The following is a 17,714-nucleotide window of genomic DNA, read 5'->3' as shown; positions in this document are numbered from 1 at the left end:
AGGAGTTCCAACATGCATTGCCAATTCCAGCCAAGAAAGGCCTCAGAAATGACAGCCAGCACTTCACGTAAACAACATTTTTGGGCCATCTCAATCTTTAAAAAAAGGCTGCTGCTGAATTGAGGCAATAATTCTGCCCACGCTGGTGATAATTTTGAAAATAACTTTTCTTTTAGATTAAGCGTTCCTATTACCTATTACACTGAACCTGGACATTAACCCAGATTAACACCTGAAATTTACTAACTAAGGTGAAAAGCTTATCAGAGCAGTTCAACATGGTACTGGTTTATTATATTCTACAATTATTAAGGATGAAGAAGAAATCTCAATTAGAGGAATATGAGCTTTAGGCCGGTTTAGCCTGAAACTAAAGCTTTCCTATGCCTTATTTCCCTTTAACCCAGATATGCAGTGGCCTGGTATATAGCTCTTTTTTTCCCCTAAGATTAGAATATATCAATGGTTCCTGTTACAGACACATCAATAACTTATTTTACTCAATATTTTACTGAGGCTTGAGTGAAATCAAGTAACTGCCTTTTGTGTTCTTCAGGGTTTTTTTAAATTTGTATTCATAACTTATCAAATGGAAAGAAAAGTTGATCGAGACCTGGTATTTTGGAAAGAGATGTGTGTGGACAGATTGCCATTGTAAGACCAGAACTTTCTCTGACAAAATACAATGTTTTCCCAGTATTTAATAGTTTTTCCCCTTTAAATGCATTCACTTTTCTTCAGGTATCCCCACAGTTCTTGATTCACTTCCCATGATATAGATGTCAATTCTTTTTTTCTCTTGTAAATGCTGGAGTCCAAGGTCTCTGTCCTTACAAACCAATCAGTAAGGAGTCATCTTTTTCTAATGATCAGATTAACCATGTCGGTCAGACACCTAAAGTTAAGGTGGTGTCCACCCACTACAGGATACGGGCCAGCAGAGATTCTGGCTAATTGCATTGTGATCCTTTGTGTCCATCTCCATCCCAATGTTAAAAGTACCTTTTCCCCAAGAATTAATCTATCAAGAGACCTAAATTATGCACACTGCATTTTTTGCATTGGTAATTATGAACCTTTGAAAAAAAAATCAAAGGTTATTTATAGTATCGTTATAATAAATAAATCATTTCAGTTCGGAAGCTCCTAAATGGACTATAATGACCAGATAATTCATAGAACAGCTGTAACAGTGCCAGAAGGACATAGAGCATCTCCTGATAGTACCTTAGCCTATGTTTTTTTCCTTTACATACCAGGTATGACTCACCATGGATGATCTATAGGTTCAGTTCATCATCTGCCTATAACAGAAATTTTTATAGCAGTAATGTGGAATTTAATTCATACTTTCACAATTCATTACCCTATTCCATTGCTTCTAGAAAAAACACTATATTTGAGAAAGAAACATTTCTTTCTCCACTCAAGGGATAGTATTCCTCAGAAATTCATGTTTTCTTTTTGTCCTCCAGTGAGATTGGCAAAACCAATGTCATAAAGCAGAAAAAAATACTAGGTGTTTAGAATCATTCTTCTTTCAAAGTATTCCGTAACAGTGGCCTTTTTTGTTGCACTGTGTCTGCATGGGAAAAGGACTTGCAGGTATGATTAAAGACCAAGTATTCATGCCTTTTATTCTAAAGCATCAGTTTCAAGGTTTACACTGAAATCTCAAATTACTTTATGTTTTATGTGGTAGAAAGTATGATTCTCACAAAAGCACCCAAAGATGTTATACTTTTTCAAGAGACACAGTTAATAGCTCATCTGCTTCTAAATGACTGAAAAATGTATAACAGAAATAGTATTTATAGCTTTCTTTAAAGCATTGTCCAGATAAGTGAAATGAATATATTATTTTCCATTAACCTTCTGCCTATATCATGATCTTATACTATAACTGTTTTTTGTCTTCTCCTACATATCCTGGAGTATATGGCTGTTCCACAGTACCAAATACTTAGTATGTGACACATTCTGAATGATTATTTTTCATGGACCTTGGATTGGTGTATCAAGATATTGTTAGGTTATTCATTTAACAATGGTGGCAGTCAAGTCCGCCAAGGTACTGTAGAAATCCAGCAATGTTTCAATAGCTGTCTCAGAGAAACAAAATAACAATTTAAAACTTAGTAGCTCTTCTTTGATATAGATGTAACATGATTTCTTCCCCAGAATGTGAAAAACGTATAATTGACATACATGCCAATACTGAGAGCTGTGTACATCCTCCCATAATATAATCTATGTTCAAGACTGAATTTATAAAGAAATAAAATAAAATAAGTACTTCTAAAATGAAACAAAATGGCTGGTCCCATTTTTCTCACAAAAAATATTTTTACACAGCTATCCAGATGACCTTTCAGTTTCAGAGTTAAGTCAATCACTCTATTTAAATATCAAATTACCGAGTTTGAGCTCAACATCAACAAAGGCGTATACTAGTATTCTTTCTTAAAAGGCACAAAGATTGCACTAAAAATAATTGTAGGAGACTATTTTTTAGTATGACTAGAAGGGTGTAGGTTCCCAGCATACGATTCTTTCTTTTTAACTTATTATGTTATTGTTGTAGAGTTGATTATATAATGATTCACTTGTATACTCACTTGAAAAGAAAATGGTTCTCTAAAATTTTTTCTAGTCATTTTAGAAAACCTGAACTTAATGTGCCAAGATAGTGCATAAGAACTTCCAGGTCCAAACTTGGGTAATAAAAGCCAGAACACTTTAAAATTCTTGCAGTTTATAGCAGACTGAAATGCAGATTGGAAGAACCAGAAGACAAGTTATAAATCAAGCTTCAGTTCAGGTCAGAACAGCCATTTGAAAAACCAACCTCTCCTGTTTTTCATGCACTGGCAAAATCTACAGTGGCTGTGATTCATTTGTTGAGTTTTACGTACAACCTCAGAACAACTTCTAGAGCCTTCTCCTACACTATAATCATGTGCTGTTTGAAAGACTGAATTGTTTTGTTTAAAAGCTTTGTCCTAACTTTGTTAAAAGTGATTCCTGAAAGAAAACAAGATAAAAGTGTGATAAAAATCTGAACACTTCCCACGGTAAAATCATCAGGTAATCTCCTACTTTCACCTCAGATTACCAATGTGGTGTCAAAATAGTCTGTCTTCTCTGTTTAAAGCAAAGCAGCAGGAGAAGCCAATGCCTCTTGAAGCTTGATGTGTATCACACTGCCTTGCATTTATTGCTTTCCTAAGGAAGACAAGAAAAGATGTGTTCTAGGAAGATTATCTACAACATTTCTGTTTGCCTCAGTCTTTTCGCAGTCTCCATGGGACCACCAAAGCAGATGAAAATGTTATAGTGCACCTGATGAATTAAGAAGATGGGTCAGTTATCAAAGGATTTTTTTACAACTTGTTTCACAACGTTAAACGGCCAGAAAGTCAATGTTCAAAGCACTCAACTAGCAGTCAGTTTCAGTACTCTTAGCTGGATTTAGGGGAACACAGTTTCTGTATCAAACAAAAAGGAACAATGGTTACAAGTTTTAACAAGCAAGTTTCCAACTAGATATATGGGGGAAAATTCATTAAGAGCATGGTTAAGCATAGGAATACCCATGCCTGAAAATATGCAGAATTTGACTGGACAAGGCATTGAGAAACCTTATCTAACTTGGAAACTGGTCCTACTTTGAACAGAAGGCTGGACTAAAGACCTCCAAAGGTCCCACTGAACCTATGTTAGCCCATGATTCTGCGCAATCACATTATCATCTGGTTTCTTCTGAAGTGATTTTCCAGTTTCAGAAGAACCTGGTTTACAGGTAAGAAATACAGACATTAAATACTTAGAATTGGCTTCCATGATATACAGTCCCTAATAGTCATTTCTTCCTCCACCCCCTCCACCTCCCCACAATTTTTGGCCCTCTGAAATGTGATTTTTGTTTGACTCTTGCTGGCCACATACCTCAAGTCTGAATCAGTCATGTGACATTCTACCTTCTACCCTGCTAATAGTCAAAAAACAGCAGGTAGAGGATTTTGGAAAGCAAGAGGAAGGAAGCCTATACCTCAGCCATGGTATGCAGTTACTGGAAAATACAGCTTTGTAAATTCTGCAGACAGAACTGTGTACTTTGCAAAGTGTATCAGTACATAAAGCAAATGCCTGGAACTTTACAGTATTGGAAAGTACTTTCAAGTATTTTGTCTGTAAGCCATAAAGAAGAGAAAACATTTTAATAGTTGCATCTTGAAAGACCCGAGAGACTGAAAAATATTACAGATAGACATTTTTGTCTACAGTCTCACTTTTCTTCCAAAGTACACAATACAAAGAATATATACTTCATCTCCTTGTCTTTCAGAGTCACATAAATGGGGACATAGTGTAGTTGGTGAATATTCTACTACAGGTAAGGAGGAGAAAATATATATTAGATGTCAGGGTTTTATTTTTGTTTGTATGTGGTTTGTCCACTGGGGGTTTTTAAATATTTCAAGTACTTCTCTTTCACATTACTGTCGCCATTATTGATGGTATGATAAGATACTACTTCAATAATACCCAGTCCAAAAAATTCACATATACAGAGTCAAGCTCTTTAAACCATGCCATTTTCCCTAGAAATAATGAACTTGAGGTTCTCAGTTTACATCTTGACTTTTCAACCATTAATCTTTTTCATCATTTTTTCCAGCTTTCCTCCAAAAACATGAAGATGAGAATAGTAAAGTTTTCTAGTGAACATAGTTTCTGACATAATTGTCTAAGCCTAACCAGAACTCAGGGTTCTGATGTGGAGTACACTACAGCACAAAATATATCCTTGTACAATGGGCTAGATTTGTCGTTTGGACTATGTTACAAAGTATCTTTGATGGTTCAAATATGCATATGAGATCCCTGTCCTGAAAAGTTTACAATTTAAAGTATAATGGAAGACTGTTGCAAATATGCACCTGCAGTTTTTTCTAGTAGCTTAATTTTACGCTTGTCTAGGATGGTACTGACATACGTAACAGCTAAGTTTCATTTTACTGGAATGATTCACATGGATTTAAATATTCTCCTGTTAAGTCAGCCATTTCAACATCACAACTTGTACTGGTGCACAGTACAGGTAGACTGACTAGCAAAAACCCTGAAATTAATTACTTTTCTATCATTTTCCAGGACTAGTAAACCACACAAAGTAAACTAGTTTAAAGCCAATTTACACAGTTGAGCTTTACATTCAGATTTTATTTAGCACAAAGTAAAACAGTGATGGCATTGTGTATGTGTCCAGTTCTCTGGAAACAGAACTAGAGGGCAAACCAATGCAGCAAATCCATCAATGGGTTATGGGCCGTCTCATAGCACTTGCAAAATTTCATTTAAGAAACGTAATGAAACACTAACCCTGAGACATTTGCTTGCAAAGGAATTTCCTTCTGAAATAGGAGTTTGCTTTTTACAGTTTATTTTTAAAAACTTGGTCAGACTGTGAAACTTGAGGCGCTTCTCCTCAGACCTGTATGCCAAAGATTTGAGATCCACAAGGCAGAGATGTCAAAACTGAGATGGTGATTAAGTTTTTTATGTATTATACTGCGTGTTCAGCAGCTTTTTTTCTTCAATTGACAGAGTAATTATAGTAGGTATGAACAAAAACTTATGTATGGAACAACATTCCTGTAAATTTCCAATTTATTAATTTTTATTATAATATATATCTTTAATTTTGCATTATCTCCACTGTCTGTTAATGGTTACTTTTGCTGCAATATTTCTCTACACTCTTGCTGTAACTTTTCCATTTAGGACTGAGCACACAGATGGTAGGATGGCAAAGACCATACATGCTACAAAACCATTATTTTGTGGCCATATTTTCTGAAATACGGCTACTAGCTAAACTAGTAGCAATACTGCAGAAAATATCAATGTGGCTGTTCATTTGTTCAGCAGAGAAACATAACTCCTATAAGCCATAACCTTTGTTACTGTTCAATTCATATCAAAGAGCAGTTCAACCTGGGTCTTTTGATATAAGTAAATGTGAAAGCAATCTACTACATAATCTATTTTTTGTAACTTCAAAGACCACCTTCCTCCAAATATTCTGTCCTGTCATTAAAGATACTAAGCCTGTTTACTTCTATTGAAGAAAAAAAAAAAAAAAGTGGGACAACAAAGCATTTTCTGCAGAGGTTTCTCAGCTTAATTCTTTGCAAAGTAGTTGTTGGGCCAGTGTACAGAAGCATTAAGAATTACTTAAAAGTGTGGATGCACTTTCAGTTTACGATGACCAATAAAGATTAGATTCACTTCTGTTTTCTGTCTTACTGCCTCCCACAGCAGACCTGGTTTGGCACTGATACCCACGCCAGTGCAGTGTTATGTGGCACTGGGGTTTGAGCTGGTCACTCTGACTTTGCACTGTGGTCAGTCAGGGCTGTCCCTTTGTAGTGTAATCACAGGTGGTAGAAGCAAAAATACCAAATCAAGTGCAATAGACACTATTCAAATAATATAAATATTATAGATAGGGTTGAATGCGCAATCAATGTAAAAATGCAATTCTGAAAACACAAAGTTACAAGCTTGGTCAATTACACAAAGGTCAGAGCATCTTCAGGAGTATTTCCACATCACCCTTTAAATTAGATTACATGAGATTATTTAGCAATGGTTATGTATCATATTTCTCCATCTAAATTCAGAAGACATTTCTCTATGCTATTATTTTTTTGAGACATTTAACTGAGTACTCAAAATTACATGAAGATACTTTGTTAACTACATCAAAATAGCAAAATGTTTCTAATTTGGACACAGGAGAGTCGACCATACTGACCTCTGAAAAACGTTGCTATTGGGTGATTTAGATCAATCCAAACCCTCAGCAGAATCATCATTTTTCCCCAATACTCTTTCCCTCCCACACACAAATCAATTCCATGCCACCTACTTTCCTTTTTCCTTTCGTATCTGTTTCATAGCCCTTGCATCCACCATTAGGTTTTTTAGACTGCTAAAAAACCACTTACTCATAAATTCCCTGGCAACAGCTGCTTCTCCTGCAGCACACACCTCTCACAACTTGTGTTTGTGGCAAGGATGGGGTGTTTGGCTGCATATTGCTCAGGTCAAAGCTCCTAAGAGGCTGAGCAATGGAGCCACTATCAGGACTCTGATAGTGCTGGGGTCCCTTGTGATAAAATTCTTTCCTGAGAGCATGAAAAGATACTTTTGTTCAAGAACAAAAAGTATCACTGAACACTGAGGATTCAATGCACAGAGAGCTATGCTTTTTATTTTTCTTAATTAGTTTCTCTATATTTTCACTTAGCCTTACACCAGCTAACACTTTTAAGGGCAGACTTGACTTAGCTCCTTTACCAGCCCAGCAGTTGCTGCTGTAAGATGATTGGGGCTTTCTTTTTTTTAAATCTGTATCTTCCTTGGCAAAATTACAATAGACACCACAAAACTCTAAGTTGAAAAGTAGCCTACTAAAGGTATGTGTTTCATTGCTTGCCTTATGGAAAACAGAAACATACCATATCACATATTATCACACAACTTTCTTACTTGCTTTCAAGCATTACTACAGAGTTCAGTTGATCATTTTATACTCCAGACATGAAATAACACTAACATAAACCTTCCAAAACAGCTTATGGTTCAGCCATTAATAAATTGTTTGGATTCCCTTAAAAACACTCTTCTTCCATACAGCTTTGGGACCTTTCACAAACTAAAGGTGAACATGAGCTGTTTTAATCTTTACAGGTGCCTAATGGTTATTAAAGGCAGTAACGGATTGCATCAGCACAAGAATTGGACTAGTCATGCTGTTTTCCAAAGACTGTCTTCCTGAAATAGCAATCTGCAAAATGAATGTGCATATCACACTTACTGTAACAACTGAATAAGCTTTTCTTTTAAGCCACTTTCCTGGAATTTCAATGTGAAGTATCTAACTCCAACATTTGCTCTGCAACTTACATCTGTTCTTCAGCCGACATCTGCTTCTGAATCCTTGTTACTCTTGGTTATTTTTAGAAAACAGTATGTCATCATTACAAGTATCAGAAAGTTCAGAGAAATTCTAAGCCATATAATAACTGTTTCTTCTGTTCTTCTGTATACAGATAATCTAAAAATACTGCTTATTTGCTTAATGTTTAGTTTTCACTCAGGCTTAAATACAGTAATTCTTGCTTTCTGCTAGCATGATCCTAGAAGAGACTAAAGACTCAGACTCAAATAAGGGACATACACTGAAATTTAGTTAGGATTTAGATGACCAATTCCAATATTGCAATCTCTAATGCTTCTATTAAATAACTGCATTGGTCTGGGACTGCTTTACTTCATGGGCTCTTCAAGTTTTTTGTACTAACACCCCTAAGGTAGCTAGAAGTCTGATGCTTTATAAACCTTATTAAGCTCAACCAAGCTGAAAAACTGGATAATTTCTTATGTTGGCCTCCACAGAACAGTAACTCTTCTCATCTTGACAAGTGGCCTTGATTTGTAGAGGTTCCTGGGACATGCTTCCTAAACTGGGCTGTACAAAAAGTTCATTGGTAGCTGCTTCTTTCTATTACAAGATGGCTAGACGCAGCCACTACATATATAATTTTCTTCCCACTTCTCTATGCTCTTCATACAGCAGCTCAATGAACACTGGACCAAGGTATGGGAAGCTACAAGGAGAGTGAGGGAGGAGTATTTAAAGTAATAGCATTCTCCTCCAAAATTGCTCAAGGCCCCAGTCTTCTTTTTTAACAATGCTCTGGGAGGCACAGAAAAAAAAATTAATTCCTTAATACAGTAAGAACAAAAGAAGTTTCATTCTCTAAAAAGCAGAAAAAAATTCTACTGTATCATACACACAGATTCTAAGCATATTAGGAAGATAAAAGAGTGCCTGGGAATATCTCCAGGCAAGCAGTACAGAATAGTTCATATCCATACCAGCAAACTTTTGTCTGCTTTTGAACAGGCTGGCTGCAGGCAAAGTACCTGTTGGAAAGAGTACTTGGAACAAGCTAACTCAGGAACAGTGCTTAGAAACTATGAGGGTTGCCCAATGACCAGCCAGAACTGTACTCACAAAACAACAGGTTAATCCTCTTCTAAAGCAATTTAAGGTACTGTTTAATGTCCTACATATCCATGTAGTATCAGAAACGGAACTGAAACTGGGAACACTTTGACTTTCCCTCTCTCAACTTCTCACCTAAGACTAATGGCTAGGCAGTGGTTATTGTCATCTTAAATTACACGTTGCAAAAAATCTTCCTTAAATACTCTTTTCCACATGACCCTGGACTACTTGGGAAAAACACTTACTGATCTTCAGGCTGATTTTTGTTTGTCAGGAGTAGGTTTTGAATAAATTGATTTCTCTGTTCTAGAAGTTACAATGGTTATCATACATTTTTCAGAATACAAATAATTCAGAAGAACTACTGAAATTTTCAAAGGCCTATTAAAAAGTTAGGGAACTAAATCCAGTCTTAAGTCACTTACACCTGGTACAAACTGAAGTTACTGAGGCAAGGCAAAATAAACTCATCATCTGGATGCTCTTAGCCAGAAGCAAATACCAGTAGAACATAGTAGTTTGACTATCAAGTTAGTTCTTTTGAACTATTATCTTTTAATTTACTTTCAGTATGTTAACAACAGACCGACCCTGGTATCTCAGTTCACATGAATTGCAGCGTCTCACCAAATCAACAGAACCAATCCCAAAAGCCCTAAAAGCTTTATGGACTCCAAGTACAACTGGCTGTCAAGGGGACTTGTGTTTCCCTGAGAACACACTGCTTATCAAAATTGGACTGAAGTTCTAAAGTCTGAACAAATTGTTCAGTGTCATTTTGTCATATCAATGCACTTTGTTTCTTTTCACTATTTATTTTTAGAGAATAAAATATCCTCCTAATTATTAGCGTTGCGTGGGCATACTGGGATTTTCCACCACACAGGTAATTCAGTATGATTTGAAGATGTGTATGAGATTAAAGTTTATGCTAGTGTATCTGAGTTTGCAATAGAATAAAAAATATTAAAATAGCTTACTAGAAATTTCACTTTATAGTAAATATTTTAATATAAAGCGTTACATAAAAATTTTTTACATAGCAACCAACTAATCAGTAACTATTCTCTTCACACAACAAATTTATGGAGGAAGTGTACATTTTTAGATTTCATGTACAAGTTCTGGCACTATTTACATTTCAAGATCAAGATCTGTGATAACCATATACTGCAGAAAAAAAATCAGAAAGCAATACAGGAATTTGGGGCTTTAAGTTCTTTAGAAATCACTTTCTGCTGCTTTTGGTCATGAAGAATATTAGATTTTAAGTGGTACATACCCACAGGCTTTCCTTCCTGCGTTGGTAACTCCAGGTCACTGGAATCTGATACTTCATCAACACTAAATTTTGACAATTCTGTCCCAAGATACGTAACCTGTACAAAGAAATCTACATGGATAACTGATTGTTTTAACTAGTATTTTTGGAGGGTTTTTTTTGCTACTCGTAAAAACTTTACTTTTCTTATAAAACTGAGTTTATGCACTTATAAGTCTAATTTGCATCTGTCAAGATCAAGGAGAAAATATGCTAATTTGAATTCTAAATGAAAAAAAACACAAGCACAATACAGCCCATCTGCAAAGCCCTTTAAACTCTGCCAGTGTTTTTGCAACCGTCGTGCATGACACCCTGGTATTTCAATAAGTTTGCTCCTTTTTATTCCAACTATCTTTCAGCTTTTTCTATCAATCCTTATCATCTTTAAAGCTACTCTTTCAAGTCCCTGCTAGTTTACAGTGTGAGCATTCCACATCCTTTCAACACTCATGACTAGTTCATCACTGTACAGCTACAGCTATGTAGCTCTTTCTTTGCTGTTCATTCATTACGAGTTAGAAGACATTTAAAATTTAGGCTTGCACCCTCTTCTGCTTTAAGAACAGTAAGGAGATCTAGACTAGTGAATCTTGTTATAGCCATTCATTATTGTGAACTTTGGGAATCAAATCAGGCATACCTTATTCCACACATACTTCCACGTCACAGAAATATCACTTCCTAGTATATCTTTAATCCACTGAACTGGATTCTGCAGTATTTGTCCCTTACTGGTTCTGATCTTGCCATTCTTTAAGAGTGTAGCTTTATAACTAAATTCCTAAAAAATGAGTAAGAAATAATTTCAATTCATAAATTAATAAATATGGAATAAAATCCTTGAAACATGAAAAATTACGAAGAACAATATAGCTGAAAATTGCAGCTAATTCTGTTTTTCTCTGAAAAAAGGTTAAGTAATCTAATGCCACTCTCAAAAACTGTGTAAAATAAGATGATTTATTCCACCATAACAAGATGCTTTAGCCAATCAGAGGACAAATCTCCCTGTGCATGTTTGTCAGAACTGTATTTTTATCTTAGTTCCTCTTATACATAAGGCTTTGAATTCATTTGCAATAGTGAACTCAGGCACTTACACAAGGCAAGTCTGTGCAACAAGAAACTGCAACAGGAGGTATATGTATGTCAGAGTGAAGTTTCAGCAACCATTCAAACATGAAACATTTGCACAAAAATTTCACTTATATCAGGGGATATCACTTACATGTTTTAGGAGGAACCTGACAGCCCCACCTTATGCAAAATTAAGTACAAAAGAACTTACTGTTAATGCCTCTTTCATAATGTTAATACAGCCCAGTTCTGCAAACATTTACACCTCTCCAGAAGCACAAGTTATAGTCATTTATAGTTGAGTAAGTCGTGATTTTGTCATATTGGCCTCAGTTGGACAAACACAGTTAAATAATGCAACCATTTGCTGTTGATGAACTCTGTTAGAACTTAGTAAGGTCACTTACCATTCATAAGGTTGAACAATCCAAAGAGAATGATACACTAGCAAATATTGAACCATCTCCTACCATACCCACTGGCTTGAGGTGGCTTTAAGAATTTAAATTAAAACTATTAACTCAAATATTTCAATGAGCACTCAGCTGAGTTCACAGTTTCACAACCTAGGTCTACAGCATTCAGCAATTGCATTTTGCCTGCAGAAAGCTAACCTTAAGTAAGGACTATGTACCAGCTGTATGTTGTTACCAAGTACATCTCTATAATGATAAAGAAAGGAAATTTACTGATCATCTCCTCTTTGCAATGCAACAGACACTGGCTTCTAAATTTTGATTTCTATAGCACTGTCTTACAAGACATAAATGAGTGTCATTTTCATCCTAGTAAAGATCACTGACTTCTCTACATGCCAAACACCAGTATTTACAGCACAGGGTTGTAATTCCTTAGGATCCCCATGCATCAAGCTGGTATCACAGACAACTGTCTTGAAAAATTACAGCACACATACTGAACTCTTCATCCTTCCACTTAATCATCTTGCAGTTCAAAGGAATATTACATGTTCTTTAAAAAAAAGAAGCATGTCTCCATACCTATCATATGGCCTAATGTACAGCCTTCTGACCTACACTATTCTATGTTCCAGAACACAAGACCACATGAAATGGCAGCTCTCAGCAGAAAAGCATTCCTGAGCAGATTATAGGTGTAGGAAAAGGAGCTCTTGCTACATTAACTAAACTGGTGAGTTGGTTGAAAAGAACTTTTCATGTTTTTATCAATATGCTGCCCTGGAAATTACCTAGCTGTGTTGGTTTTGTACGGCCTGGTTTTTGGTAGCAGGGGGGCTACTGAGGTGGCTTCTGTGAGAAGCTGCTGAAGTTTCCACCGTGTCCAGCAGAGCCAATCCCTGATGGCTCTGAAGATGGACATGCTGCTGGCCAAGGCTGGGCCAATTAGAGATATTGGTAACTCCTCTGTGATAACGTATTTAAGAAGAAATAAAAACCAAAGTGGGACACAGTTTTTTCCTAGCCAGAGAAGAGGAGGAGTTGAGAACATGTGAGGGAAAACAACATGGTGACACCAAGGTCACTGCAGAAGGAGGGGGGTAGGTGCTCCAGATGGCAGAGCCGAGATGCCTCTGCAGGCCGTGGTGCAGACCATGGTGCAGCAGCTGTGCCCCTGCAGCCCATGGGGATCCACAGGGGATGCAGAGATCCACCTGCAGCCCATGGGTGAGGTGCCCCTGCCAGAGTGGGTGGATGTCTGGAGGAGGCTGTGATCCAGTGGGAGACCCAGTGGAGAGAGGGGGCCCTTGCTTCCAGGCCAGAGCAGCCTCTCCTTGGAGAACTGCACCCCATGGAAGAGTGACCCAGGCCACAGCAGTTTTGGGAGGACTGTTTGCCCATGGGAGGAATTCCCATTGCAGTAGTTTTGGCAGGACTGCTGCTCATGAGATTGGAACCACATGGAGAGGTTCACAGAGAACTGTCTCCTGTGGGAGGGACCCCATGGGGTAGCAGGGGAAGGACTCCTCTCTCTGAGCAGTGGAAGAAGATCCTGGGTGATGAACTGACCAAAACCCCCACGCCCTGTCTCCCTTGGCTGTCAGTGGGAAGGAGGGAGGGGACTGGGGAAAGAAAAGGTGTTTTAAGGGCTTGTTTTTACTTCTCATTATCCTCCTCTGATTTTGTTAGTAATAAAATTCATTTTGTACTTCTAAGTTGAGCCTGTTTTGCCATTGGAGTGTTTTCTCCTGGTCCTTCTCTCAACTCATGAAGCCTTCATTAAATTTTTATCTTCTCTGTCCAAGCTGTGGCAGAGGAGGGCAAGTGAACGACTTTCATGGGTGCCTGGCATTTGGCCAGTGTCAAACCACAGGCCTAGCTCATATCTGGGAATTCAGTCAATGATTCCCTCATATGCTCAATACTAAGCCAGGACCCTGGCAGTTGCTGTGCAAATCTACTCTGCATTTGGAGGGACAGGGATGTGCTTTTGTATTAATAAAAAAGGCTTTTCTTTTTTTTCAAATATGGTTCATACCATACCGCAAGCTCATGAAACCAGCAAGCATGTAAGCAAGTATTTTTGCATGTATTCGTGCCTATTACAGCACTATGAAATCCTTGATGTCACATTTTTTATTTGAAGGATTTGACAGTTGTTTCCAAGAATGACATTAAGTCATAACAACAATTACATTCCTGCTCCTTCCAGTATGAAAATCAGGTGTTACACAATGTAAATCAGCCAAAGGTTCCACTCGGGTTCTATCAATAAGAAATATTAGCAAACCGGTCAACCAAAGTTAAACACAAATTTTACTTATGCAGTATTTTGGGTCTTAAAATTATGGACTGACAGAAGACTTCATCCCTAGCATTTTCCTTTTAAACTTATGAACAGTTATCTATAACCAATTAATAAAAATATTCACTAGTTAAGTGCTGAAGATGCAGACTAAACCATGAGAACTGCTGTTTCCCCATTTCAGTGTGTGGGGTATTTTCATTATACACTGATTATAATAATTTTATAATTAATAATTATTTATAATAATTTAGAAATAATATTAATATTATTTCTCAAAAATTACCTGCAGTTTGAATTCTAAAACATTTTCTCCTGGCTTTATCCTTCCCAATTCAAGCAGATCTATCAATTGATGCTTTTTCCTAGTCCTCTGTCCATACCTCACTTGGCTTTGTTCCCATTCCTGATTGCTATAGCTCTGTGAAGACTTCTCACTGACATTTACTGGAGAATCTGTATTTGAGGTAAGATTAGTAAGAACCAGGTTGGCATTAAATGAATTCTCATTACTCTGAAAGGCCATTTGCTGCAAAGTATTAGAGAAGTTCTTTGTAGATGCTAACAAAATTACTTGCTGTGTCTGCTTCTGCTGGAAAGCTTCTTTCTTATTCACGTATCTGTGTAGATCCTCATGTGAAGGAACCTGCTTGCAGTCACTGGTTGTCTGACAGACATTGACAACAGTGCTTCGGGGCTCTACAGTATTTAATGTGTTGGTCATTGAAGTGGGATTTAAATACTTGTTTCCTTGTTCTACAGTTGCTACACAATCAATGTCTTTTTGCTCTGAGCACTTTGTTTTAGTAGTGGAAATAGCAGGTTCTGAAGGCAATGTGATCACTTCCACAGCATTTGTCAGCTTTGACATGTTGTCAAAGGGATATTCTCTTAACCTGTTTTCAGATGCCAAAGCATGATCAGAAGCCCCTTTGCTTGTAAGTGCTTCTTCATCTGCTCCTGTCTTATTCAAATAGATGTGTGGCTGCTGGATGCATTCCTGAGCTGAAAATCTTTTTTCTGGAGAGACATGTGCTTCTACTCTCTTTCCATTAGGTGTGTTGGCACCAAGCCCCATACTAATTGTTACTGCATTAGCACACATGATTTCATCAGCAGTTAAACTTTGCCTTGTATCACTTCCATGAAAAATAACTAAGTTTGAGATTTGCTTCTCTGATGATGAACTGAACATTTGCTTTGTTTTTCTGTAATTTTGTATTTTCTGCACTAATTTTTCCTGGTTTTGGGCAACAGTCAACAGGCTCTTTTGCCTAAAAGCAAGGTTAACTAATTGTTTTCTCAGTGCACCTTTTTTAAATGATTCCACTGAAGCCCTATGGAAAATAAAAAATAAGGACATTTGAGTTATTGTAAATACAAAATTAAAGCATTTTAATAGATGTAACCCACAAAGAACAAGAATATTTTTCAAAGGACTCTGCCAACATTTAAAATCTGAACAATATTTTAATCATGTATGAAGTTTAATTTTCAAACCCCAGGTTTATGGACAACAAATTGCAGAATCCCACAATAGGATGCAGAATTAAGATGCAAGTGGGAATCCCATGGAACTAGGATGTTAATCATCAAAACTTCAGAAACAGCCTTGCCTATACCAGTCCTTAATTCAAAGGATATATACTCCTATACCACCCTCAGTTCAAAGAATCAAAACTGTGCCTGTATGATCACCAACTGCGCTTTTATCACCACAAATCATAGTAGTGCATTGAATTCAATGTCTTCAAAGGTCTACTTTGGAGCCTTTTAAAATGAACTCAGGATAAGCTACTGAAGGATGATACTGTAAGGATTTTTTTGTGGTGTACACAAAAGATTTCAAAACAAAAAAATTCATAAAGCTACAATTGTAATAATGCCACATGACCTTTAAGTAAACAGGCCAGAACAGTTTAGGACATTGCCTGTGTAATCTGGGAATACCGCATCCCTTCATCAGACCCTGCTCCCAGACTGAGCCTCCTTCCTGTGAGACTCATTCCCTGGGGGACTTTACCTCCTTTCTGCTGGAAGGGAACTCTTTATTTACCCCACGTTCTCTGGCACAAGAGCCATCACCTCAGCATAATACTCTTTTCTCCTAATTCCCCCTCATGGGATAAGTGGTATCACTACTGCTCTGGCACCATTTTGGGAAGACAGAGAAGTAACATAAGCTGTGGGAAAAGGAATTGCAGTATGGTTTGCTTTTCAGCCCACCCACTGCAGAAGTGCCACGCAGGTAACACCATTCCAGCGGTTGAGGGGATCAGGACAAAGGTACACTAAGACAAGATGGTTCAGAACAAGGACAGGAAAAACACAGCTTGACAGTGTTGCTGTCTGCACTGTGATACTGCTTGGTATCACATGTGCTTAGAATACATGATACTATCAATAGATCAGCATACAGTCAATCACTGAGTACTCCATGACAACTATGGACTTCAACACAGACCAGTGAGGCTTCACACACTTTTCTAGAAGTTTTTCCTCTGGGAACTTTCATTGCTTTATTGCTATACAGGTACAGAAGACACTGCAGTGTGACTAAAATTACAAAGTAGCTAACAAATATGATAGTTATTTTTTTGCTAATTTTTCTCAGGCAGGAGATATATCTTAGTACCTTAGTACAGAAGATGCTAGTACCTACATCTTAGTACGGTAAAAGGAACAATGTTAGTAGTACTTCTCCCTGAGCCAACTGACTGAACAACTGGAAGACAGAAAATGTGATGATGCCTCCTGATCTTCTATAGCTTGTGTGACAAAAGTTATGAGCCAATAATTAAAAGTAAGATGCTCCCCATGTAAGCAATAAAAATGAAATATAATGTGATTTGTAATATAGCTCATTACTATTGATGGATGGCTGTTGCATTAGCTGCAGGGTATCTGCAATACCCAGAAATATTTATCACTTCACTCTGGAACACAATCTCACTCTCAATATTAGAAAACAGGTAAGTTTGTGTAGCTATTAATTTTACTGTCCTTGTTTCTTAATTCAGTCACTGTTTTGCTCACAAGGATGATTTGGAACCCTAACTCCTCTTCTCTTAAAATCCGTTTTTTTGTTTTGTTTTTTTAAATTATCTATGTAATCTGTGTATCTTACATTTTATAACTGGCCAAATGGCTTGTGACAGAAATATTTCAGTCTCTTTGCTCAACTAGCCTGTATATTTTGCCATGGAACTATCTGAAAGCTGTACACTGGTTTTTCATGACCAACCAAATCCTGCCCACACAAACAGAATGGAAACATCCTCATCAGCTGGCCTAGAAAGAAGCACCTGTTGAATAGGATACTACATTGTTAGGTGAGCACTTGCCACATGACCAGCCTTGAGGTAGTCCTTCTCAGAAGGAAGTAAATGAGGCCTTGTGAGACCCAGCATCATAAAGCTGATAATTCACACAGTCCATGCTCACACTAAGATAAGCAATCCTAGCTCATGTTTTAGTTGTTCTCACAAAAAAATGAATGTCTGA

General features: G+C 37.2%; 1 protein-coding gene across 1 annotated transcript in view; it reads right to left on the bottom strand.

Moving 5' to 3' along the window:
- ANKRD31 (ankyrin repeat domain 31) overlaps nt 1–17,714 on the bottom strand; it is a gene marked incomplete at both ends in the record, with an annotated part of 61,545 nt that overhangs the window by 3,768 nt on the left and 40,063 nt on the right. Inside the window, 3 exons of the mRNA XM_082301309.1 lie at nt 10,368–10,464; nt 11,050–11,190; nt 14,497–15,547. Coding sequence (XP_082157435.1) covers nt 10,368–10,464; nt 11,050–11,190; nt 14,497–15,547 — 1,289 coding nt within the window. The remainder of the gene's footprint in view (nt 1–10,367; nt 10,465–11,049; nt 11,191–14,496; nt 15,548–17,714) is intronic.

The sequence above is a fragment of the Coloeus monedula genome (genome assembly GCF_965178545.1).
Source record: "Coloeus monedula genome assembly, chromosome: Z".
NCBI classification, from domain to species: domain Eukaryota; kingdom Metazoa; phylum Chordata; class Aves; order Passeriformes; family Corvidae; genus Coloeus; species Coloeus monedula.
The sequence above is the reverse complement of the archived record's forward strand: the minus strand, read 5'-3'. Positions and strand labels throughout refer to the sequence as shown.